At 48.9% G+C, this 25,122-nt stretch overlaps 1 protein-coding gene across 1 annotated transcript in view; it reads right to left on the reverse strand.

Annotated features, from left to right (window-relative positions):
• Positions 1 to 2,177: 2,177 nt before the first annotated feature.
• CORO6 (coronin 6) overlaps positions 2,178 to 25,122 on the reverse strand; it is a 34,832-nt gene continuing 11,887 nt past the window's right edge. Inside the window, 10 exon segments of the mRNA XM_060259369.1 lie at positions 2,178 to 2,356; positions 3,670 to 3,900; positions 6,250 to 6,307; positions 8,014 to 8,120; positions 8,122 to 8,160; positions 12,112 to 12,216; positions 14,065 to 14,184; positions 17,812 to 17,993; positions 19,525 to 19,654; positions 22,693 to 22,815. Of these exon segments, the coding sequence (XP_060115352.1) occupies positions 2,231 to 2,356; positions 3,670 to 3,900; positions 6,250 to 6,307; positions 8,014 to 8,120; positions 8,122 to 8,160; positions 12,112 to 12,216; positions 14,065 to 14,184; positions 17,812 to 17,993; positions 19,525 to 19,654; positions 22,693 to 22,815 (1,221 nt within the window). The 3' untranslated portion in view covers positions 2,178 to 2,230.

The following is a 25,122-nucleotide window of genomic DNA, read 5'->3' on the forward strand; positions in this document are numbered from 1 at the left end:
GACCCAACATTAAGATGAGTTGACGGTATAAAAACCGGGGTGGCCAAGCTGTGGCTTGGAAGCCACATGTGGCTCTTTCACACATATTGTGTGGCTCTTGAAGCCCCCGCCATTCCATCAGCCAGCATGAAGAAGACATTTCTCTCTTGAAGTCACTACTCCAAGCCCATGGCTTAGAGAATGCATTTAAAGTTCTAGTTGCTTTCTTGCCACCTCTTCCTCTCTCCCCCTATTTCCCACCCTCCCTCCCAGCTCTCAAACATCTGACGTTCATGTCTTGCGGCTCTCAAAACACCTGTTTATTCTACATGGCTCTTACGTTAAGCAAGTTTGGCCACCCCTGGTATAAAAGAAGCCACAGTAATGTAAGATCCAAGCACCGCTGTTAGACATAGGACGATTTGGAGGACGTCAGTTCAGAGGCCTGCCGTAAGTCGGAAGTGACGTGGCGGCACTTGCAGATACTCGCCGAATCTTGAACCTGGGTGCCTCGTTATGCTAACTGCTCTAAAGGGCACTCTGGTGAAAAGCAGAGGAAAATGGCAGGGACCCAAAAGTGACAGGAAAATACGGGGTGCGTTGGGGTGGGTACGCCTAGGTCACTGCCCAGTTCATCACTGGGAATGGTGCTTAGAGAGCCAGTTTGGTGTAGTGGTTAAGTGCACAGACTCTTATCTGAGAGAACCAGGTTTGATTCCCCACTCCTCCACTTGCAGCTCCTGGAATGGCCTTGAGTGAGCCATAGTTCTTGTAGGAGTTGTCCTTGAAAGGGCAGCTGCTGTGAGAGCCCTCTCCAGCCCCACCCACCTCACAGGGTGTCTGTTGTGGGGGAGGAAGGTAAAGAAGATTGTGAGCTGCTCTGAGACTCTGATTCAGAGAGGAGGACGGGGTATAAATCTGCAGACCTTCTTCCTATGATAAGCCATCATCTTGAGAGAGATGCAGGCAGAAGAGCCGGTGAACAAGTCCCAGTTAAATCGACGACTGCAGGGAGGTCACAGAGGTGGACCAGCCGTTTTTTTGTTAAATGCATGTATATTTAATCAGCAAATGCAAATGAGCTCTGGGCTTTTTTCCCGTCTTTCCCAGCACCAGAGAAGTTACAACCTGGCAATGCAGGGATGGGGGGAGGGGCTCTTTGGCCCAGCTTTGCAAGCCATGGGTTACTATTCCATGAGTGCGCTTCTGGGGCCATGACAAGGGAGAGAACACCGAGCCCTCTTCCCCACAGACAGCGTCCCACCCCTTGCACATGTGGGAAGCCCACCATCTAGAGCTTTTTTTGTAGCAGGAACTCCTTTGCGTATTAGACCACACACCCCTGATGTAGCCAATCCTCCAAGAGCTTACAGGGCTCTTCTGACAGGGCCTACTGTAAGCTCCAAGAGGATTGGCTGCATCACAGGGGTGTGGCCTAACATGCAAAGAAGTTCCTGCTCCAAAAAAATGTCCTGCGACCATCCAACAAGCTCCAGCACTCAGGAACACCTGTGGAAATTCTACCACCCAATAGAACACCAGGGTTCTAACACACATTTCTGTGCCAACCTGTAACCCTCTATCCCTTTCCTGCATAGCTGGCTCGCTCCTCTCGCCTCCGGCCAATGAGTCCCTGCCTGCAGGGCCTGGATCCCGTCACCTTCTCCCTCCCTTCCCCCCTCCCCCACTTTCAAACGTAATTCAATTCAAATACAAATGCCATAGAATCTACAGCTTCGACTGTCCCCTTCACTGCACCTCAAAACTCACACATATGCATGGCATGACCCCCTCCCAAGCCCGTTTCCAGTGCCGGGAAGAGAGCGAATGGATTAGAGAGGGCTAGCAGGCCAATCTGCCCTCTATCCATGGGGGACCGGGCCCCTGGATGGCCTCTTGAGGGGTTAGGAGCAGGCCTCCCTCCCCCACCCCCCCACACATACCAAAGAGGTGTCCCAAAGATGGCCTGCGCCCTCTCTCCAGCAAGACCCAGCTTGTGCGCAGAACCCAAGACAGATTCCAAGCCAAGAAGTTGGGGGCGGAGGATGGGGGTCTTGCGTTCTCTGGACAGAGAGAAAAATGACACCCTCGCCCCCCAAGGGGCATTCCCAGCAGGGGTCCCGACAAGTGTCTGTTGGGCCATGGATAAAGAAAGCTGTTGAGACGCCTGGAGGAAAATGCCAGGGGCGGGGGCAGGGGGGAGCGGAATCCGGGTCTCCAGAGGGGGCGGGCCATGCGCCACTGGAGGACTCTAGTCGTCCGTTCCGTTTGTGAACTGGCACAGTTTGTTTTCCAGGTCGGAGATTCGCTTCTCATGGTTCAGGACCGTTTGCCGCAAGGAGCGGATTTCCTCCAGCAGCTCCTCCAGGGCAGAGTGCTGCAAAGAGAGCAGGAAGGAAGAAGCTGAGCAACAGTTTTGGTCAGGGCTTTTTTTAAAAAGAAAAGGTCCAGCAGGAACTCATTTGCATATTAGGACACACCCCCCAGACATCACCACTGTTTTACATGGGGGGGTGTAGAAAAAGCCCAGCAGGAACTCATTTGCATATTAGGCCACACCCCCTTACATCACCATTGTTGCACATGGGGCTTTAAAAAAAGAAAAGGTCCAGCAGGAACTCACTTGCATATTAGGCCACACCCCCTGACATCACCATTGTTTCACACAGGGCTTTTTTGTAGAAAAAGCCCAGCAGGAGCTCATTTGCATATTAAGCCATACCCTCCAAAGCCAAGCCAGCCAGAACTGCGTTCCTGCTTTTTTTTTTTTTTTTTTTAAGTCCTGGTTATGGTCCCAACCTCAACTCCCCCCCCCCCCCAAGTCTGGTCAAGATTGGGGAAAACATTTGGCAGGGGGGGGATTCTAAAGCAAACTCTTAGAGGGCTTTTTTGGTAGAAAAAGTCCAGCAGGAACTCATTTTCATATTAGGCCACACCTTCTGTTGTCACCATTATTCACAAAGGGCTTTTTTGTAGAAAAAGCCCAGCAGGAGCTTATTTACATATTAGGCCACACCCCCTGACACTAAGCCAGCCAGAACATGTTCCTGGTCAAAAACAGCCCTGCATTTCCCTAAATCAGTTCCCCCCATTCCCCTCTAATTATAGGATATTGTTGGATATAGGTTTTATTTTAGAAATTCCAGGGCAAACACTGATTCTGGCAAACTGTTCCTGTGTTGCAAAGACAACTTTATAAAATACGCTTGTAATTCAAAAGTGAACAGTGAACTTTTCAGATGCTAAACTGAGTGGGGGAGAAATGGAGAGATTCTAAGAAAATCCACATTTGCCCAGAGTTTTGTTTCGTTTCATTTCAGGTTTGCTTCACAAAGGAGTTTGCCAGGCAGTTTGCATGCTGCTCTTGGACTGGAACGTCGCTCAAGAACTCAGAAATCTGCCCCCCCTTGTTAGAAAACCACTAAGGTTTTATGGGCAAGCCCAAAGAATCAACACCCTCATTCTTTGATTGAGCACATTAGCGTTAATTGAGCAGTACCAGCATGCCTGGAAGGCCATTTTGCACTTACTGCCCCCAGTTGGTGATACAGCCTTGCTTGATGGTGTCTCAGGGGCGATTCAAGGCCACTCCCAGAACTAACAGACCCAATAAGCCTTTACAGCCCCAAAATTCACCCCCTCCACCACCAACCTCACACCCCCATGGATTAAGCCAGTGGATAAACTCACCGTAAAATTGGAGTCACAAGTGGACTGGCTCCGGCGTGGCCCTGTGGGGGGTCTACTATCCAGGATATTTTTCTTGGTGACTTTGAGCTCCCGGTTTTTGACAGGGACATAGCCGTCGCGAAGGGAGATCAGGATGGGCTCTGCGTCCTTGCCTGACAGCCAATCATCTGCCTCTAGGGCCGGCTCAGGGCCCGGTGTGTCGGGATACAGGTCGTCTTGGAAGAGGTCAGACTAGTGGAGGAATATGGGAAGAGGAGCAAAGGGCTTAGGAGCCTCTCTTGGGATCACACTCCCACCGCCTGTCTTCTGACTCTGACATCTAGAAAGTGGGTTTGTCTTCTCAACAAGCCCAGGCTTGCTGCCCTTCTCAATTTCCAGTTTGGTGTAGTGCGGACTCTTATCTGGGAGAACCGGGTTTGATTCCCCACTCCTCCACTTGCAGCTGCTGGAAGGGCCTTGGGTCAGCCACAGTTCTCGCAGAGCTGTCCTTGAAAGGGCAGCTTCTGGGAGAGCTCTCTCAGCCCCACCTACCTCGCAGGGCATAAATTGTGGGGGAGGAAGGTAAAGGAGATTGTGACCGTTCTGAGATTCAGAGTATAGGGCGGGATAGAAATCCAATATCTTCTTCCTGTGTGTGTGGAAAGAGTCGCCACGTCACAGCTGACTTATGGTGAATCTGCAGGATTTTCAAGGCAAGAGACTTCAGAAGGAGATTGCCGTAGCCTGCCTCTGCCCAGAGACCCTAAATGTCCTTGGTGATCTCCCATCCAAATATTAACTGGGGCTGACCTTGCTTGGCTTCCAAGAGCTGATGAGATCGAGCTATCCCAGACCCAGTTTCCTAGGCTGATGTGAATCCTACGCTGAATGGTGGTGATGGGGAGTATTCAGAATGAGAAACCCCGAAGAGTCCCTCTAAGGGTCAGCAGTAAGTGGATGACAGCAGAAGAAAGCACAAGGTGGACTGTGGCTCATCAGCGACCCACTCTTCACTGTACAGAGGACCACTTAGTGCCAGTTTGGTGTGATGGTTAAGTGCCTGGACTCTTATCTGGGAGAACCGGGTTTGATTCCCCACTCCTCCACTTGCAGCTGTTGGAATGGCCTTGTGTCAGCCATAGCTCTGGCAGAGGTTGTCCTTGAAAGGGCAGCTGCTGTGAGAGCCCTCTCAGCCCCACCCATCTCACAGAGTGTCTGTTGTGGGGGGAGAAGATATAGGAGATTGTAAGCTGCTCTTAGTCTCTGATTCAGAAAGAAGGGCGAGGTATAAATTTGTAGTCGTCTTCTTCTGAGAGTCCTATGAAGAATGCTGGAAAGACATGTGAAGCCAGAGAACCAGGGCAAAAAGCCGCCCCCTCACTTTCTGCTGGTGACAGAAGGAAGGAGGAGAGAACTTGGGAAACTCCTCCCCCTTTGCAACTCTCCCTGGCAGCTTTGAGCAAAAGAGTACTTTTAAAGGAGAGTTCCCCAATGCACATCCGTCTGGGAGTTTGACTGTGCACCCATGACCCAGTTCTTGCTGGCCACAGCACATAATGGCACCCTGACTTAATATGCATTACGGGAGTTCTAGTGGCGGGGAGGGGGGGAGGGCGGGGATAGTAGACCATGTAAGACTGAAATGCGTTTTCTTATCTACTTTGCACAGCTATGTGCAAAGACAAATGGCCAAAACTTCACAAAGGGGCAACGACATCTCCATTAACTCATGACATAAAAAGCCTCACTGAAAAGGTTTTTCCCAACAACTCATTTAACAGCCAGTAGGTGGTGCTCTCATTACACAGTTGCAAAAAACACTACAAGAGTAAATGCACTTTATTTTTTTAAATAAAGCCACTGCACTTTATTTTTTTAAATAAAGCCACTGACTCCCCTTACTCTCTTTTTAAAAAGGGATTTCTCTTTGCAGAGAAATCAATGCACTCTTTTGCTAAGCCCTTGCAGTTGTTTTATGCTACACGGAACAAGGTGGAGCTCTGGCAGGATAAGGCGGCTTGGGAAGATAATACCTGCCTCTGAGCATCTACAGAGTGAGAATCTGCAGAACCTCCCTCCCTGCCCCTCCTCTCTTTCAATCTCTCTCTTATCAAGATGGGATTGGTTAGACAGAGACTCCACATTCCTAAAAAGATGGAAATAAACGGGTTGTTGGCTTTCAAGAAGAAATTAGGTAAAGACAAATTAAGAGCATTTCTCTGAACCATGCTACAACACAACTGGACCCGTCCACATATCCGTACACACAATGCCACAACCCAAGCACACATGATGTAGTACAAACTCATGCCCCCTAAACAACTACACACTGCCCTGTCAGAAGGGCTTTTTTATTTTTTGTAGCAGGACCTCCTTTGCATATTAGGCCACACCCCTCTTGTGTAGCCAATCCTTCAAGAGCTTACCGGGCTCTTAGTACAGGGCCTTCTGTAAGCTCCAGGAGGATTGGCTACACTAGAGGGGTGTGGCCTAATATGCAAAAGAGGTCCTGATACAAAAAAAGCCCGGCCTGTCAGTGTTTGGGACTCTTAACTCCCACATCCAATGTGTGTGCGTGCCCACATTCCCCAAATAACTCACCTTTCGTGGCACAGTCATAACAATGGGCTCACATTTGCGTTCGTGCAGCTTGTAAAACCTAGGTTGTGGGAGGAAAGGAAGAGGCACACAGCGTGAGGTTATGGGGTGGGCATGGCCATTGATTCTGTGGCTGGTCTCCGAGGGGCTTCTTCTGGAAGGGATGCCTTGCCCCGATCCCTCCTGGAGGAGTGGTGCCTCAGGGTTTCTAACTGGGGACCCTGGCAGTCAGACTTGGGCATCTTACTGCTTCTACTAGAAGAGGGAGACAACTTTTTGATAACCGAACTTCACTTCAGCTTTATGGTAAGAATTACCCACAATCAGAGGCACTGGTTCACTGAAATCCTGATTGGAGGGAGAGGAGGAGCGGCATGCAGAGAGACAACGGGAAGCCTCTTCTGAGCCAGTAAGCCTTCTGTCAGGAGAGGCTGAGAGACTCCATTTCACCTGACACTGAGAAAAGGCAGAAGAAGCCAGCTCCACTGGAAGAAGGCAAAGCCAGAGAAGTGGTCTGAGATAGAGGGGACATCCTTGTGGCACAGGGGTAGCCAGACTTGCTTAATGTAAATGTCAGATGCTTGAGAGCCGCAAGACATAAATGTCAGAAGGAAGGAAGGAAGACAGAATGTTGGGAGGGAGGGAGGGAGGGAGGGAGGGAGGGAGGAAGGAAGGAAGGAAGGAAGGAAGGAAGGAAGGAAGGAAGGAAGGAAGGAAGGAAGGAAGGAAGGAAGGAAGGAAGGAAGGAAGGAAGGGAGGGAGGGAGGGAGGGAGGGAGGGAGGGAGGGAGGGAGGGAGGGAGGGAGGGAAGAAAATAGATGAGGAGGGGGAGCCACCAACTGGCTTGGAGCCACCAACTGGCTTGGCTTGGAGAAGTGATTTAAAGAGACAAATGCCTTCTCCAAGGTGGCCGACAGGGCGGTGGGAGCTTTGAGAGCTAGGCCACAGTCAAGGGGTTTATAGGGCCAGACAGGGCCTGATTGGCTACTTATGTCACCTGACGTTATCTGGCTGAGCTGCTCTACCAATACCTGCTTGTTGGCAATGACGATGCTGCAGCTCAGCAAAGAAACCATTATTGTAAAAGTTAATAAATAATACATTGACATCAAAAGTCCCCAACCTTTTTGAAGCTGCAGGCAGCTTTCTAATTATGATAGGGCATGGCGAGCCCCACCCTGAAATGGCTTCCATGGGAGGCTGAGCCAAACTCCAAACAGCTGCCTCAGGAGACAGAGCCAAACTGAATGCCTCACTCTCCTCACACCTTCTGGGAAGAAGGAAATCCTGAGCCAGGAATTGAACTGCAGGCTGAGTAAGGAGAGCCCAGTTGCTCATGCTCTTTCATTGGCACAAGGGCAGCCAATAACAAGCCTTGCCTTGCAATGGCTCCACCCACTTTCTGAAAAGCTTGATGGGCACCAAGGGAAATACTGGTGAGCAGAGCTTTTTTTGTAGCAGGAACTCCTCTGCATGTTAGGCCACACCTCCCTGATGTAGCCAATCCTCCTGGAGTTTACAGTAGGCCCTGGACTAAGAGCCCTCTAAGCTCCAAGAGGATTGGCTACATCAGGGGTGTGTGGCCTAATATGCAAAGGAGTTCCTGCTACAAAGAAAGCCTTGTTGGTGAGTGACCTGGTGCCAGATTTACATATCAAGTACATGTTTTTTAAAAGAGGGGGGAGACAGCCATGGTAACATCTTCGCCAGTATGATCCCCCCCACCCCAAACCTGGCCACTGCCCCTGGCTTCAGTCCATCCTTTACCTTGCGATTTCACACTTGCTGACGTCGAGTCCCCTCTTGGGCATGAAGCCCATGCCTCGCTGGGGTTCTTTGCTGCTGTAGGTGCTCAGGTAGTGGACGTAGGGGGGCTTCGTCTGTGATCTCGAAATATCGAATGCTGCTGTCCCCCTGCAAGGAGACACAAGGAGGAGATGGGTGGGTCGCAGTGGTGCAACCCAAAGGACAGGCAAATACCTCCAGAGCCCTTTACGTCACGTCCGGGTACAATTCAAAGCGCCAGTTCTTACCTATAAGACCCTAAACAAGCTTGCAGCCAGGGTACCCAAAGGACTGTCTCCTCCCATACCGCCTAAAAAGGTCAAGGCAGTTCCCTGTGCAAGCACCAGTCATTTCCGACTCTGGGGTGACGTCACATCACGATGTTTTCGCGGCAGACTTTTTTACGGGGTAGTTTGCCATTGCCTTCCCCAGTCATCTACACTTTCCCACCAACAAGCCAGGTACTCATTTGACCGACCTCAGAAGGATGGAAGGCTGAGTCAACCTCGAGCTGGCTACCTGAACCCAGCTTCCGCCGGGATCGAACTCAGGTCGTGAGCAGAGAGTTTCCCATACTGCCTAGCCTGCCAGATTTTGCACAAAGCCTGCCACTCTGGGCCCCTGCCTTCAGAGGTGAGGCAGGCAGAGACCAGAGACAGGGCCTTTCCAGCGATGGCACCTTCCCTGTGACATGCCTATCCCCTTAGGGCTTGCCTGGCCCCTGCTCTACATGCCAGGTCAAAATGCATCTATTTACTCAGGCCTTTAATCAAACGGGTTATTATTTATTTTAAAAAATCATCACATGCAAGGCCCTTTAAAACCTGCTCCATGTTTTATCCTGTTTAAGCTCTATGTTTTTAAACACTGGGTTTTAATAACTTTATATGATTTTTTAAAAATCATGTTTTACATTAAAGCTGCCGGGAGCAGGTTCTCTATACGGGTGGCATAGACATTTCCCAAATAAATAAATATTCTAAAGGAGACCCCAGACTGACATAAACCCCACCTATTCTCCTGGGCAGGCTCTGTCTGAAACATAAGAACATTTATTTATTTATTTATTTATTTTATTATTTATATCCCACCCTTCCCAACAAGTGGCTCAGGGCGGCTCACAGAAATCTGGCATAAATAACATTTAAGCATAAAACATTAGAATAATAATACATTTAAGTTTTAAAACATTAAACCATTTAAAATATTAGACCATTTAAAACATTTAAAACATTAGGGACAGCAGACATTCAGTGTAACTATACTCAGTTTCTTGTTTCTTGTACCAGCTAGTCATAGGCCAGCCGGAAGAGGGTTGTCTTACAGGCCCTGCGGAACTGGGCGAGGTCCCGCAGGGCCCTCACCTCTTCCGGCAGCTGGTTCCACCAGGAGGGGGCCGTAATAGAAAAGGCCCGGCCCGATTTTAAGCATAAGAGACATCACATTGGATCAAGCCAACGGCCCATCCAAACCAGGCGCCATCAGAAGGTCCACCAATGGGGCCAGAACCCTAGAAGCCCTCTCACTGTTGCCCCCCCCTCAAAACACCAAAAATACAGAGCATCACTGCTGTCCCCCTCTCCCACCCCAAGAACACATTTTTAGATTTTGGGAGAATCAGCCTCACCAGAGACCGTCTCAGCAATTCATGTTGACGAAGAAATTGACATGGACACTTTCTTTTTCCAGGTGTAAAGATGTTAACAAAATACTATCTGGCTTTGAAAGCCTGCTGAGGACTTCTAAGCTCCCTAATCACACTCAAGATTCTTGCTGCCAAATGAAAGGCCCAGGAAACAAAACCAGCATGTCTAGAGATCAGCGTGCAGAGAAAGGAGCAGTGCCCAACTCGCAATTCTGTCTCCATGGAAGAAGGGAATTCTCGCCAAGGAGAGGTTCTTTTGGAAAAGGCACTGAACCGCCCTTGCATGCTGTACTGGAGGAACTCCCCTCCCCATCAGGAAATGGAAAGAGGTTGTTCCTGCCAGTGACAGCAACCAGGGAACTTTCCCAATCAACAGTTCCAGTTTGGGGATGCAAGACCCATCAATAATCCTCAGGGACATCTTATCCAAGAAAGCAGACAACAACAAAAGGCAGGAAAGAGTCATTTCTCAAAACAGCATCAGACCAGCAATTGCTGGCATCTGGAGCAATACTCCCTCTAAGCCATGGAGCCTTGCGAGCAAAAACTCCGCTTTGTGAGCTACTGGCATTGAAGTTGTGAGCTGCTGCATCAATTAGTTTGCTCTGGGGCCATCCTTCCTGAGCTAAGACAGAAATGTGTGAGCCAGAGGCTAAAAAACTGTGAGCTAGCTCACACTACCTCAGCTTAGAGGAAACACAGGTCTGGAACTCAGCTGGCCTGAGACTGTCTGGCACCCCAGGCAAGGCTAACTTCTGGCACCCCCCCCCCCCGCACTGATAATGTCACCAAATTGCATGGGCGCCCAATCTGACACCCTCAGAAGGCCAGCGCCCTAGGCAATTGCCTAGCTTGTCTAGCGGCAGGCCAGGCCTACTGGAGCTACTTTAGCACAAATGCCACCCACTTCCTCTTCTAAGGCCCAAGATGCTGAGACTATCCTGTTTCGCAGTATCAACCTGCCAAGAGACAGGGCAGTCAGTCAGCTCAAAGGGGAGGAAATCCAGAGGATAAAGGAAACAGCAGTAACAGCAGCTCACAGGAGACAAGGAAGGAAGTGTTAAGCACCCCTTCTCCAATGGCAGTGAAGGCTACAAAGAGCGCCTCGTTATCCAGAGGTGTGCTGCGGGTGAGCTGTAGAAAAGGAGACCTAATTTTTACCACTCGGATAAGCCTTGCTAAAATGAGAATGCTGAGAGGGAATTGAAGCTGGCTAAACTGGGAGGGACACTATGGCATTACTATTTGCTGTATGTGTTGCTGACATAAGGCCAGATATGTTTGTGGCCTTCTGAAAAACAGACTTTGTCGTATATAAAAATTTGCAGTTTGACCTCTGAAGAAGGCCTCTGCAGGCCAAAACGTATCAGGTCACACATGTATCATTGATGTGCTTCTGTCACTTTGATGATTTTATGAAGCTTCATTTGGGCCCTACAAAATGTTTTTGTAATAAACGTGTCCTTTTGTCTATAACTATTGATGTTTTTAACCTTTGGCCTCTCAATATTTTAAACTTCCTTTGGAGGTTTTTGCTTGGTCGGTTTAGTTTCTCTTCCCCTCTTTTTGTGGTTTAACTGTTTCCTAGACCTTGTCGCCATTTCCTAGGATCTATGCACAGAAATGTCGCGAAAGGGAATACAAACTGTTACCAGGGTTGCCAGCTCCTGGTCAGGAAATACCTGGAGCCCTCAGGAGCCTAGGGTTCGGGGAAGGGAGGGACCTCAGAAGGCATACTGGCACAGAATCTGCCCTCCAAAGTAGCCATTTTCTCCAGAGGAACTCATCTTGGTCACCTGGAGAGCATTTGTAATAGCTGGAAATCTCCAGGTGTCCCCTGGAGCCTGGCAGCCCTGCTACCAAAGCCAGCACTCTAGAACAGGGGTGGCCAACGGTAGCTCTCCAGATGTTTTTTGCCCACAACGCCCGTCAGTCCCAGCCATTGGCCATGCTGGCTGGGGCTGATGGGAGTTGTAGGCAAAAAACATCTGGAGAGCTACCGTTGGCCACCCCTGCTCTAGAAGAGTTCCGAAAAGGAGAAGTGGGCCGGCTTCTCTGCATATCCAGAAAGAACATAAGAGAAGTCATGTTGTATCAGGCCAATGGCCCATCAGAGTCCAACAATCTGTCACACAGTGGACAAAAAACCCAGGTGCCATCAGGAGGTCCATCAGTGGGGCCAGGACACTAGAAGTCCTCCCATTGTTGCCCCCTCCCAAGCACCAAGAATACAGAGCATCACTTGCCCCAGACAGAGAGTTCCAACGATAAGGTGTGGCTAATAGCCACTGATGGACCTCTGCTCCCTATGCTTATCCAATCCCCTCTTGAAGCTGTCTATGCTTGTAGCTGCCACCACCTCCTGTGGCAGTGAATTCCACATGTTCATCACCCAAGCTATCCTCCTCCCCCCATCACGATCCCCTCTCTTTTACCTTGCCGCACAGGTAGACTATACTGGAATCAGGGTCGTAGAAGGGCAGGAGAACCCCATTGCTGGTGTCCATTTCCTGGAGGGCGATGGGTTCCTCCAGGTTCTTCTGCAGGGAAAGGGAAGGAAGGCATCAGGGCACAGAGGGCAAAGCCAGCCTGCTACCAGCAGGAGGTGCAACAATCACACACACCCCGTTACCCTCCTGCCAACAATTCCAAGACTGCGTCCTCTCAGCCCAAGGGCTGCCCTGCTCAATGAGCCCTGGGATGACCAGCCAGGAAGGCTCAGCTCTCCTGTGCTAGCTATACCATCTCTGTACCACGATCACTGTGAAGTTGGAAGGCACCCCAAACCCATCTACTCTGATCCAGTAATCAGGTCCCTCGGAAGACACACACTTGCATGCTTTTTTGGTTGTTGTTCTTAAAACCTTCCACCTTTTCGGCAGACCTGTAGCTAAGCAGGGACCCGCGGGGCCTGGCCCCCTGACCGTTTTGGGGCCCCCTCACTCCCTAGCTGCTGTCTCCCTCCTGTGTGATTTCAATCATGGGAGGGGCATCCAGGAGCAGCTGCTGCCCCTCCCGTATCACTTATAGGGCCCAGAAACCAGCTGATTGGTGGGATCTAAATTATGCAGGAGGGGTGGCAGGAGCAGTCACCAGCCTCCTGCACGATTTAAAGGGCCCCCTCCCCCTGCGGCCCCTAGTTACGGGGCTGCTTCTTGGTCATCTTTCTCTGATTTTTGTGCTTTTGCTCCTGGGCTCCCCCCAAGCATGACCAGGGTGAAGAAACAACGAGAGAGCTTCTGAGCATATGCCAAATGCACAACTCAGCCAAGGCATGGTGCTTAGGCATTCTACAGCACATCTCTCCTTTGGAAGGGTGGTGCCCACTGTGCCCAGTGTATGGAAACACTTTGATTAGGGAAGGAGTGGAAGAACAGGATAAGATAAGAAACAGAACCTCCCCTTCACGGGTCTCTTGGAAAAAACCCAGACCATCTGTTCACCTCTTCCTGCTCAGTCTCTAGCTCTTGATTCACCGAATGGGGCCTCTGCCAGATCTCTGCATCTCTGTGCTCAGCACCCCCAGGGTCACAGCACTCCCAGCAAGCACTACTAATTCCCCCCTTCTGCAAACCCCCCCCCCAAACATCAATACAAAACCACAGCATTCCAAGTCTCTGGGAGCTCAGCATCATCTGGACAAGGGGTGATCAGAAACCAGCAGTACTTATATTAAGAAAAATACAGTAAGTGGTGTCATGATGGGTAGGTACTATAGAGAAAAAAAGGGGGACTCCCTGAGTTTAAGCAAGACTATAATAGAAGAAATGTCAGGGTGAAACTATACTATCAAAACATATATATGTAATAGGGAAAACCCTTTTGGCCTCTATTTCTGAGTAGACACTGCTACTAAATAATCTAAGATGAACAATATAAATGTGAACAAAAGGCACTATATTCCAAAGCTTCTACCTTAAGCAGACTGCAATATGAAACATAAGAGTGCACGCAGGCACTTAGACATAACCTCTATTCCCCAAACAGTCAAATAACATCTGGGAATAGAGATTATGTCTAAGTGCCTATGTGCACTCATGTTTCATATTGCTGCCTTCTACTGAATCAGATCCTGGTCCCTCAAAATCAGTATTGTCTACTCAGACTGGCAATGGCTCTTCAGGATCTCAAGCAGAGGTTTTTCACACCTCTTTGCCTGGACACTTTTGAGTTGGAGATTCCGGGGATTGAACCTGGGACCTTCTGCTTACCAAGCAGAGGCTTTACCCCTGAACCACCGTCCCTCCTCTACTTTGGTGTAGGGCTTGCACCTGCATGAAACCTCTGACTGTGCTGCTTTGACACCTGCCCAGGGAGGATGCCCGAGCTCCCAAGGAGGGAGAAAGCAAGTCAGGGAGGGGGGCACTTCACTCCATGCAGCCTGGTACCGGATCCCACAGGCCCAGCTCCCGCTGGCTCATGCGAGTGAAGCCGGTGGTGAAGATGAGTCCGTCGCGGGTGAAGACGGCCCGCATGGGCCTCATCCCTTCGTGAGGAGCAAACCTCTCCTGGGTGGGCAGGGAGGGGGGGGGAAAGAAAGAGTTAGGCATGTAGAGAAGGAAGGGAAGGAAGAGAGAGGAGGAGCGGAGCGGGTGAGAGTCACCTCTTGAGCAGCAGCGAGGCAGGTGAAGGCCGATTTCACAGAGGGAAAAGCACCCCTCCTTCCCAGTAGTTCTGCCATGGCTGCTTTCTTAGAGGTGCGTCCCAAAGGACAAAAGCTGAGACCCCACCATATGGCACGCACTGTTTGCTTTCCTACAGAGTATTTGTCTCTCCACACAGAGTGACATATTCAGCCAGCGCTTCATTTGAAAGCCCATGATACAAACTCTGGTCAAGAGCCATAAACAAACTGAACTCGTGATATGGCTTCAACTGGCAAAAAAATCTGGGATTCACTGGATCGCCTGGGGTGAGCAGAAACTGCTTCCGGGTGACCAGGAAAGGAAGCATCCACAATTGGGCAAAAAATTGGCTCCTTCATTTATGCACCACAGAGGCACATGTGGCTAAGAAAGATTCCACACAGGTTGTCATCTCTCGCTGGCAAAGTTGCTTTAGCTGAGCATGACAGTGTCCCCACCCTGATAGGGTTCCCAGCTTTGTCTGGGCACGCTCATCTTCGTGCTCTGCCCCTCATCCTCTGTTCTCTTGGGGACATGAAGGCCAGGAAAACTCACACTGAAGCACGTCTCACACTGCCTCTGCGCGCAGCACACACTCAAGAACCTCGCACCAGAAGATCCTAAGCCATACCAAGTCCCAAAGTGCCAGCTGCCGCTCGCTCATCTTGCTGAAGCCAGTTGTGAAGATTTTACCATCAGCCATGAAGATGGCCCGGACCGGGCGAGCGCCATCGTGTGGCTTGAATTTCTCCTGGAAGTCGTGGCCGACGGTTAGTGGGTTAGGACCAAATAGAAACACACAGGCCGCTATTAGTACAGGTCAGTCACGCAAGATCACACTAACACTCTGAGGCTGGAAGGAGACAAGGCATATCTGGCCCACCCACAATGCTGAGCGCACATATGCCCGGACGGCTTGTCACAAAGAACAGTCACATGCATTTTTCTTTGTGTGCAAGATGATCAAACACAAAGCACTCTCAGTGTGGAAGATTTGAGTGTACACATCAGAAACTTTTATCTATCTAAAAATTTGTAGGGGGCAACTGTTTCTGAGTCCAAGAAACAGAAACAAGTTTAATTATGTGCCCATTTGTTTTGGTGCATTTCATGTGTCTCGGTGTTTTACTCCTATAATCCACACAAACACAAAGGATGACTTTGTTTTAAAAAAACCCTATATATATATATAGGGCTTTTTTAAGGTGGCCTAATAAGCAAACGAGTTCCTGTTAGGCTTTTTCTACAAAAAAGCCATATATATGTGTATGTGTGTGTGTATGTTTGCTAAACAAATATTTATATCTTGCCTTGTTGTTCAAAGTGGCTTTTATTTAATTTCAGGGCAGGCAAACACTAGATGACATTTTGGGGTGCTTGCACCTACCCCTACTAGAATGCTCATCCAGCGGTCTGATGTTCCTTAAACCACCAGAAAGGAAGCTGGCAGAAGATTCTGAAATCAAGACACTGAGTCTCCAGGTTCCATAAAAACTAACTGAAATTGAATCTAACACTATGCTGTTCCAAAAAAAGAAGGGTAAGCAACTTTTGGCACTTTCACACACGCTGAATAGTGCACTTCCAATCAACTTCCAATGCGCTTCACAACTGAATTTTACTGTGTGAAATGGTAAAACCTACTTGCAGACCACCGCTAAAGTGCATTCAAAGTGGACTGAAAGGGGTGCAAAAGTGCCTTTTGATTTTATTCTCTTAGGTTGTTTCTACATGAGATTTTGCTCCAGTTTGGAACATTGCTTGTGTTTTTGAGTGTGTACACAACTCTGGCCCCTAATTGTTCACTACCCAGAGGTTTCCTGCTTATGTCCAATCTTTCCCAAACCTGATTTCATACAAGCATTTGGGAAAAACAACACATCTGCAGGCCGTGCAGACAGGAAAATGCCCATTTTTTTGCAGGTTCCACCCAGAGACACCATTTTGATAGCCTCAGCCCCCTGCCACACCCCCACCACACCACTGGAGGGCATTTTCTAGTACTTTTACAAAAATAAAAACACATCCTAAATATATCCTAAAACACAATTAACACATTAATTACAGCAACATGTCACTGATTTTAAACCACATGCTGGATATAGTTGGCAACTGACGTATCACTGTAGCTTAATACAACAGCAAGATTGTTTTCATTTTACAAAATTAGACCCTGCGTTTCTGCCCTCTTAAGGGTCATAAGGGCCACTAAGGCAGCTACGTCAATTAACCATTTTCTGTGAAAGCCTCCCCAAAAGGCCTTAGGTAGCAGAGTGAAAGCAAGGCCAAAACAAAGGAAGACGTGGGAAAGAGCCAGCATCCAGGAGCACCTTAAAAAATTATAGCAGGGCAGGAGCTTTTGTGAGTCTTGGATACCGATATCTGAGGGATGAGACTGCACAATTTTGGTGGGCAGAACAGCGATAGTCACAGGGGACCGACCACATGAAGGAATATAGGAGAGGTAACTGCAGGGGTAGAATTCTAGCAGGAGCTCCTTTGTATATTAGGCCACACACCCCCTGATGTCAATCCTCCAAGAGCTTACAAGGTTATTTCTTGTCAGCTCTTGGGAGGATTGGCTACATCAAGGGGGTGTGGCCTAATAGGCAAAGGAGCTCCTGCTAGAATTCCACCCCTTAGTAACTGTATCTGAAGAACATATATGAACATATGAAGCTGCCTTATACTGAATCAGATCCTTGGTCCATCAAAGTCAGTATTGTCTTCTCAAACCGGCAGCAGCTCTCCAGGGTCTCAAGCTGAGGTTTTTCACACCTGTTTGCCTGGACCCTTTTTTGGAGATGCCAGGGATTGAATGTGGGACCTTCTGCTTCCCAAGCAGATGCTCTACCACTGAGCCACCGTCCCTCCCCATGAAGAACTGAGCAACGACTCACAAGCTCCTCCCCTACCACAAATTTTCTTCGTCTTTAAGGTGCTACTGGACTCTAGCTCTTTTCTACTGTTACAGACAGATTAGCATGGCTGCCCATCTCGATCTATCTCCACAGGAGATCTGTCTCCACAGGAAAAAATGCCTAAGTGCTGAAATAACCAGACGATACCAATAACCAGGGCTTTTTTTGTTTTTTGCATATAAGGGCACACCCTCCTGATGTAGCCAATCCTCCAAGAGCTTATAGGGCTTTTAGTACAGGGCCTCCTGTAAGCTCTTGGAGGATTGGCTACATGGCCTAATATGCAAAAGAGTTCCTGCTACAAAAAAGCCCTACCAATAACAATGTTGATTAAAAAAAAAAAGGCAATCCCAAACAGAAAGGTATGCTGGAGCATGCACAGGTGCTCCCCAAAGCTGCTGGCAGTGAATTGTCGACGATCAGATCTCACATGTTTGGGGCAGGACGTCCCTGTGGTTCCGAACCCCGGCATGCATCCCTAGGAATTAGCCTTCGGGTAAGGAGGCTCCTGGAGGTGGGACCAAGCAAGCAGCGAGCGGCGGGACCTGCCCACGCATGCTGGACCAGCCCACGTGCAGCCACGACTCACGGCCACCACGAGGTGCTGCCGGGGGTCTATGACGCGCAAGTGCTTGTCCTTGCAGGTGGTGATGAAGAGGCTGCCGCTGCGATTCCAGCAGACGCTGTAGATGAGGTCGGTGTGCAGGTCGTCCAGGGTCAGGAGGGCCTCCCCAGTACCCACATTCCAGAGGATGATCACGCTGTCTCCCCCTGGAAGAAGGAAGCGAAAAAGACCAAAAGCAGTCAGTGGCCAGCCGGTCCTCCTACTTCTGCAAGTAGCTGGACTGTTCTCCTCCCACAAGCCTCCTTCCCCCCACCAAGGCCACACTGCACCACAGGAGAAATGGAACACAGCAGGAGGACACTGGCACAGCCCCGAACCCTGGAAGTTTTGGGGGGTGTGTGTGGAAGCTTGGCATGAGATACAGTAAAGGCACAGTACTTATATGGTAATGCAGAAATGCCTGCTGCCCCAAGAAAAGCATTGGGTAGGGTTCGTAGAGTGCACTCTACACTGCTTTTCGGTATTGTGCCCCCTCTTACCCTTCCAACTTATTTCCATCAGCTGATTGTCCCCAAGTAGCATTAGGCTTTCCTTTTGGCCAGGCTAAACACCTTCCTCTATGCTGTTTTGTTGGGCAGATTCCAAGGAGTTCCCTGCTCAGATATACTGTGTGCATGTGAGTATGGGGCAATTGAAACTTTATCTTGTATTTTCTTTGATGTTGTGCTGAGGTGAATACAGCTAGTGATAGTTTCCAAGGCTTCCCGTTTTTCTGTGTCTTCCCTGCCAGCTGATCCTGATATCACTTTGGCAATGGCTACATATCCTGCATCTGTGGCTTCTATGAAAGGACAGAAACAGAGAATGGTATTTGTAAGACTGGTTCTGCTGCAGACTGATGGGTAATTAGATTGGGAGGGAGGGAGGGAAGGAAGGAGATAGTGGATTTAAATCCTGCCCTACACTCTGAATCTCAGAGCAGTCACAATCTCCTTTACCTTCCCCCTCCCCCACATCAGACACTCTGTGAGGTAGGTGGGGCTAAGAGAGCTTTTACAGCTGCCCTTTCAAGGACAGCTCCTGCAAAAGCTATGGCTGACCCAAGACCATTCCAGCAGGTGCGAGTGGAGGAGTGGGGAATCAAACAAGGAAGGAAGGAAGGAAGGAAGGAAGGAAGGAAGGAAGGAAGGAAGGAAGGAAGGAAGGAAGGAAGGAAGGAAGGAAGGAAGGAAGGAAGGAAGGAAGGAAGGAAGGAATGCAAATGCCTGGGTTTCATGTGTTTGCATGAGAGATTAGCAGTTCCATGTGGGGTTTGAATGCTCTGCAGCGGATTCAACAGTTATTGTGCAGGTTGGCTCAATTTCTTGAGAGATCAGCTGTGCTACGGATTCACTGATTCTCTTCTGGATGAGAGATCCTCAGCCTCAGCTTTTCTGACCTCAAAATGACTGGACTTGTTCCAGAATGTGTTCTCAAGTCCCAGCCTGCATACACGTTTTTTTTAAATGTATACAGAAGAATCTCACTGTTTCCCAGCAAGATGCCCTTTTAGTTCCGGCTTTGTGCTTGTGGTAGACTGGGACTCTGGAGTGTAGTGAGTTTATCTGCGATGGGATGGCTTGTAAACGAACACAAAACCTTAAGATGGATGAAGTGTTGTCAGTGGGCTCCAAGACTTATCCTTGACCTCTGATCAGAGTTGGCCAGGTGGCCTGCCTTTCTCCCACCAGATCTCACCTGCACTAAGTAGGATGTTGCGTGCTGTCGGATGCCAGGTGAGGATGCCCACACGCTTGGAATGCCCTTCCAATGTGACAATGGGCTCCGTCATGTTGCGCATCGGCACATAATCTGGGATCTGCCAGACCTAATAAGACAAAAGCCCTTTACAGCAGACAGCAGGAAGCCAGATTGGTGCCTAATCTGAACCCTGCTTACCGCGCCTCTCCCACCCAAACTTGCCCAAATTCAAACCAAATCAAACATCATTATATTTAATGTGGCCATATTTGCTTTCTTCTGTATTTGGTTACTTTCTCTAATGCATGTCTTAAAACAAGATGTAATTAACTATTTTGCAAACGTGGATGAGAGAGGAGAAGGGATTCAGGTGGGCAGCTGTGCTGATCTGAAGCAACCAAAGCAATAGAACAAAATAGGAGTCCAGCAGCACCTTTAAGACCAACAGAGTTTTATGTAAGCTTTCGTATGCATGCCTACCTCATGAGGCAATGGAGTGCAGTGAGCAGAGGTACACATAGCTGGTGAGCAATGGTTCAATGAGACTGCCGTTCTCATCTCTGATGAATTATGCAATTGCCTTATGACACTCTCACCATCATTCTCCCATTCTGACGTGTTACTGTTTTATTGGTTTCCCACGCAAATGCTATCTGGATCAAATGTCCTTTCAATTTGTTAATTTCACTATTTTGCCACTGGAAACTAACTTTGCACCACTTTGCATTCTTAACCACTGCCCACCAGCTATATGTAGCTCTGTTCACCGTGCCCCATTCCATCATCTGATGAAGAAGAAGATGATACTGGATTTATATCCCACCCTTCACTCTGAATCTCAGAGTGGCTCACAATCTCCTTTATCTTCTTCCCCCCACAACAGACACCCTGTGAGGTGGGTGGGGCTGAAAGAGCTCTCCCAGAAGCTGCCCTTTCAAGGACAACTCTGCGAGAGCTATGGCTCCCCCAAGGCCATTCCAGCAGCTGCAAGTGGAGGAGTGGGAAATCAAACCTGGCTCTCCCAGATAACAGTCCGTGCACTTAACCACTACACCAAACTGGCTCTCTTGTGTGTTCCTGCTCCAATAAAGTCCTGCAGGTCACACAGAAGATACTAAAGTCCCAAATAAGCTGATAATCCTGCCCTTGGGCCGGCCTACCCCCTGCAGAATGATTGTTTCAGCTTTAAACATTCATTTGCATTAAAAAAAACAGAAAACCAGCCCAGCAGGGAGAAAGATTATCTTCCCTTCACCTTGCTCACAAGTCTTGCTTTCTACCTGCAGGGAGTCTGAAGGTCATGTATTTATAAGAAAAGCTGGCTTGGAAGGAATACCAGCTCTGGGTTGGGAAATTCCAGGAGATTTGGGGAGGGGGGGCGGAGCCTGGGGAGGAGAGGGAGTTCAGTGGACCACAGAGTCCACCTTCCAAAGCAGGGGAACGGATCTCTGTCACCTGGAGATCAATTATAATTCTAGTTGATCTCCAGGCCCCACCTGGAGAGGAGAACCGGCAAGGGCAGGGTGGGTTGAATTGTTTCCTGCCCACCAATCTCTGCTTGTCAGTCAGCACTGGGACCACCCCAATTGGGGGAGGAGGAATGCGCCACTGGAGTGACCAAAGTGGGTCAACCAGGTGGGGCCCAGTTGGCTCAGTCCCTTGGAACACATCTGCTCCTCCCATCTCTGCTGGGACTCCGACAATCTTCCCTAAATCACAATGACCTCCATTCTTCTGGGAAGGGCTTTTTTTGTAGAAAAAACCCAGGTGGAACTCATTAGCATATTAGACCACACCCCCTAACATCACCATTGTTACACACATGGGGTTTTTTTTTAGCAAAAGCCCAGCAGGAATGTATTTGCATATTAGACCACACCCCCTGATGCTAAGCCAGCTGGAACTGCATTCCTGTGTGTTCCGGCACAAAAACAGCCCTGCTTCTGGGTATGCTTCCCATTGCAGCCTGCACCTTAGGAAGGAGGGGAACACCCAGGGGAGCTGCCCTCCCTTCTTCAACCCCCACCCCCAGCAGCAGCCCAAGGCCGACTATTCTTAGGTGCTGAGTCTTTCCATGGAGCTATTCTTAGCCCAAAACGCTGCATCATACCCACAGAGACCGCCGCCAGCCCCGGCACTTGCCTGGCAGTTCAGCTATAAACAGACCACCGTGAGCCTTTTCCAGTCATTTAAAGGGGAATCTCGCTGCTGGGGCTTTGATGGGAGAAGGGAGGAATCTGGACTGGGGACAGTTTGGGGGCCGGCGGCCAAATGTTTGGCTAAAGTCAAGGACAAAAGCGCAACCCCAAAAGAACAGCCGGTCTGAATCCCCCGCAGTTGTGTCTATGAAATGATTTTCATTTTCAAACCGGCACGTCATCGTTACGTGCTCCCTCGCTCGTCCATCACCCCCACAGCCTTCATGCTCACCAAAGCAGAATCAGATAGATTAGAAACCACAGATTTTTTGGGGGGGAGAGGGGCTACTTCTCCCTTGGTAAGCCCATAATTAAGAGGGTAGAAAGCTGAATGCTCCAGAAAGAAGACTACCCCTGGTTAAAATGGATCCCTCTTGTGGCTTCATCTGACATTCATTCAGCGCCTAGTTCTCATGGCTGTTTTTACACACCCACGGAAATGCTGATTCTCACTTTGAGGTCAGGAAGCAATCTTCTCCAGCCCACTTTGTTCAGGGATCCTGGCGGGGTTTTTGTTATCTTCTGGGCATGGTACAGGGGTCAATGGAGGGTGTGTGGGGGAGAGGTATTTGTGAATTTCCTGCATTGTGTAAGGGGTTGGACTAGATTACCCTGGAAGTCCTTCCTTTCCAACTCTATGGCTATGATCACACACACCAAATAATGCATTTCCAATCCACTTTCCAACTGGATTTTACTGTGTAAATTGCACTAGAAGAGGATTGCACTAGAAGAGGATTGAAAGTGCATGACGCAGTGCGTGCGACTGCAGTTTATGATTCTATGACATCTGTTGCCAGCAGTGAAGCCACCCCACCAATCAGGGACTCTCTGCTGCTTCAGCCCTCTCTTCCAAAAGTGCCTCCGACTCCATTTGTCCTTCCCTCTCAGCAAGAAATGTCTCCAAAGCCCAGAGCTGGTCCCACTTGAGCTTCCTCAGTACCTTCTCTGCTGTGGCACCACCTACCATGATTGTCGTGTCCTCAGAAGCGCTTGCAATGACGTTGTCGTTGTGGGGGCACCAGTCAATGTCCAGCACGGGGGCCGTATGCCCGGTCACCAAGGGAAAGTTCTTGTCCACACGTCCACTCTGAAAACACACAGAGGGAGGCTCCAGTAAAGACAGGCACCATCCATCAAGTCAACCTAACGCAGGATTTCCTGCCCTTTGGATTGGGAAGGCATCTACTTATTCACAGCAAAATATATGCGAGAGATTGGTGGTGGGAAATGCAGCCAAGTCGCAGCTGATGAATGGTGACCTTGCAAGTTTTCAAGGCAACAGATAAACAGAGGTGGTTTCTCATTGCCTGCCTCTGCGTAGCCGCTCTGGGCTTCCTTGGTGGCCTCCCATCCAAATACTAACCAAGGCTGGCCCTGCTTAAGCTTCCAGGATCTGGCTAGTGAAGAAGGAGAAGAAGAAGGAGGAGGAGGAGGAGGAGGAGGAAAAGGAGGAGAAGAAGAAGAAGGAGGAGGAGGAGGAGGAGAAGGAAAAGGAGAAGAAGAAGAAGAAGAAGGAGAAGGAGGAGGAGAAGAAGAAGAAGAGGAGGAGGAGGAGGAGGAGGAGAAGGAGAAGAAGGAGGAGGAGGAGGAGGAGGAGAAGGAGAAGAAGGAGAAGGAGAAGAAGGAGGAGAAGAAGGAGGAGAAGAAGAAGAAGAAGAAGAAGAAGAAGAAGAAGAAGAAGAAGAAGAAGAAGAAGAAGAAGAAGAAGAAGAAGAAGAAGAAGAAGAAGAAGAAGAAGAAGAAGTGTCTTGGTGTCTCAAAGTTTGGGATTACTTTACACTAGATAAGATTACTGATGAGGCGCAGTCACACGCTAATATACCTCAACATAAATCTGTAATGGAAAAATGGTCTCCTTTTTAAAGAATCCATTTTGCTAATTATTTAACTTTGTCTTAATTTGTGTAACTTAACTGTTGATTTTATGTTGTTTCATATTTTGGAACTTTATGTTTTCCTGTAAGCTGTTTGAGTTTATAATAAAGGAAAATATTTAAAAAAAAATAAAAAGAAGAGGAAGAAGGAGGAGAGGGAGAGGAGATTGGATTTATACCCTGCCCTTCACTACCCGAAGGAGTCTCAGAGTAGCTTACAATCTCCTTTCCCTTCTCCTCCCCACAACAGACACCCTGTGAAGTGTTCCCTCTAAGCTGAGTTAGCGTGAGCTAGCTCAGTTTTTTAGCCTCCAGCTCACACATTTTTTGTCTTAGCTCAGGAAGGATGGCCCCAGAGCAAACTAATTTATATAGTGACCCAATTGCTTGCTCACTACCTTAATGCTAGTAACTCACAAAGTAGAACTTTGGCTCACAAGACTCTACAGCTGAGAGGGAACATGAGGTAGGTGGAGCTGAGAGAGCTCTGACAGAAACTGCTCTTGAGAGGAACAGCTCTGTAAGAGTTTGTGACTGAATCAAGGTCACTCCAGCGATTGCATGTGGAGGAGGAGTGGAGAATCAAACCCGGTTCTCCCAGATTAGAATCAGTGCACTTAACCACAACACCAAGCCGGCTCTCACTAGGCCATTCAGGTCAGGGCACTGCAAGAGATTACACACAAAGCAAAGCTTTACTACGAAGAACCATTTTCCAACTGCAGTTTATTTCCTTTGCTGCTTTCTGATCACCTTCCAGTGGTGTTCAGACCATAGCTCGAAAAACTGTCAGAGAGACTGAGGCTTCCCACTGGGTTCCTACACAGACGAGAATGAGGTTGCAAACAGGTTGCAGAGACTCCTGCTCTGAAAATTCCTTCTCATAAAAAAAAATCCTTGCAGAGAAAAATCTAGTGCAGGGGTGTCAAACTCATCTGTTATGAGGGTCAGATCTGACATAAATGAGACCCTGTAGGGCCGGGACATGTTTGGCCAGGCTATATGTGCACCTACTTAAGATTAGGGAGCAGAGATATAAACTTTATAAACACGAGTAAAGTTTTTTTTTAAAAAAACAACCTTAAAATAAAACATGCTTAAAACATAAGCAACTTGTGGTCTTAAAGGTGCTTTCTTTGTATTTCTCCCATGGGATTCAGGGAACTGGGCAAAGGAAGCTCTGGCTCTTTCCCTCCATCCCCAGGGGACCAGGAGGGGAAGGAGCCTCAGCCAATGGAGAAAATAGAGGATTTGCTCTGTAGCTTCTGTGTGAATGAGCAAGCCTTGCAAGCTGAAATTCAGAAGGAAGCAAGAGAGTGGGAGAAGGAAGCAGACAAGAGCCAGTTGTTCGGGAGCCTGATAGGAGCCTTCCAAGGGCCTGATTTGGCCCCCAGGCTAAATGTTTGACACCCCTGATCTAGTGCAGCACAAAAGGGGCTGACCCCCATCACCACCACCACCACCACTTCACTCACTTGGCTTAGTGTGCCGGTTTTCTATTTGCAAAGACTTAATCTAGG

Source organism: Heteronotia binoei, chromosome 18 (genome assembly GCF_032191835.1).
Source record: "Heteronotia binoei isolate CCM8104 ecotype False Entrance Well chromosome 18, APGP_CSIRO_Hbin_v1, whole genome shotgun sequence".
Classification (NCBI taxonomy): Eukaryota; Metazoa; Chordata; class Lepidosauria; order Squamata; family Gekkonidae; genus Heteronotia; species Heteronotia binoei.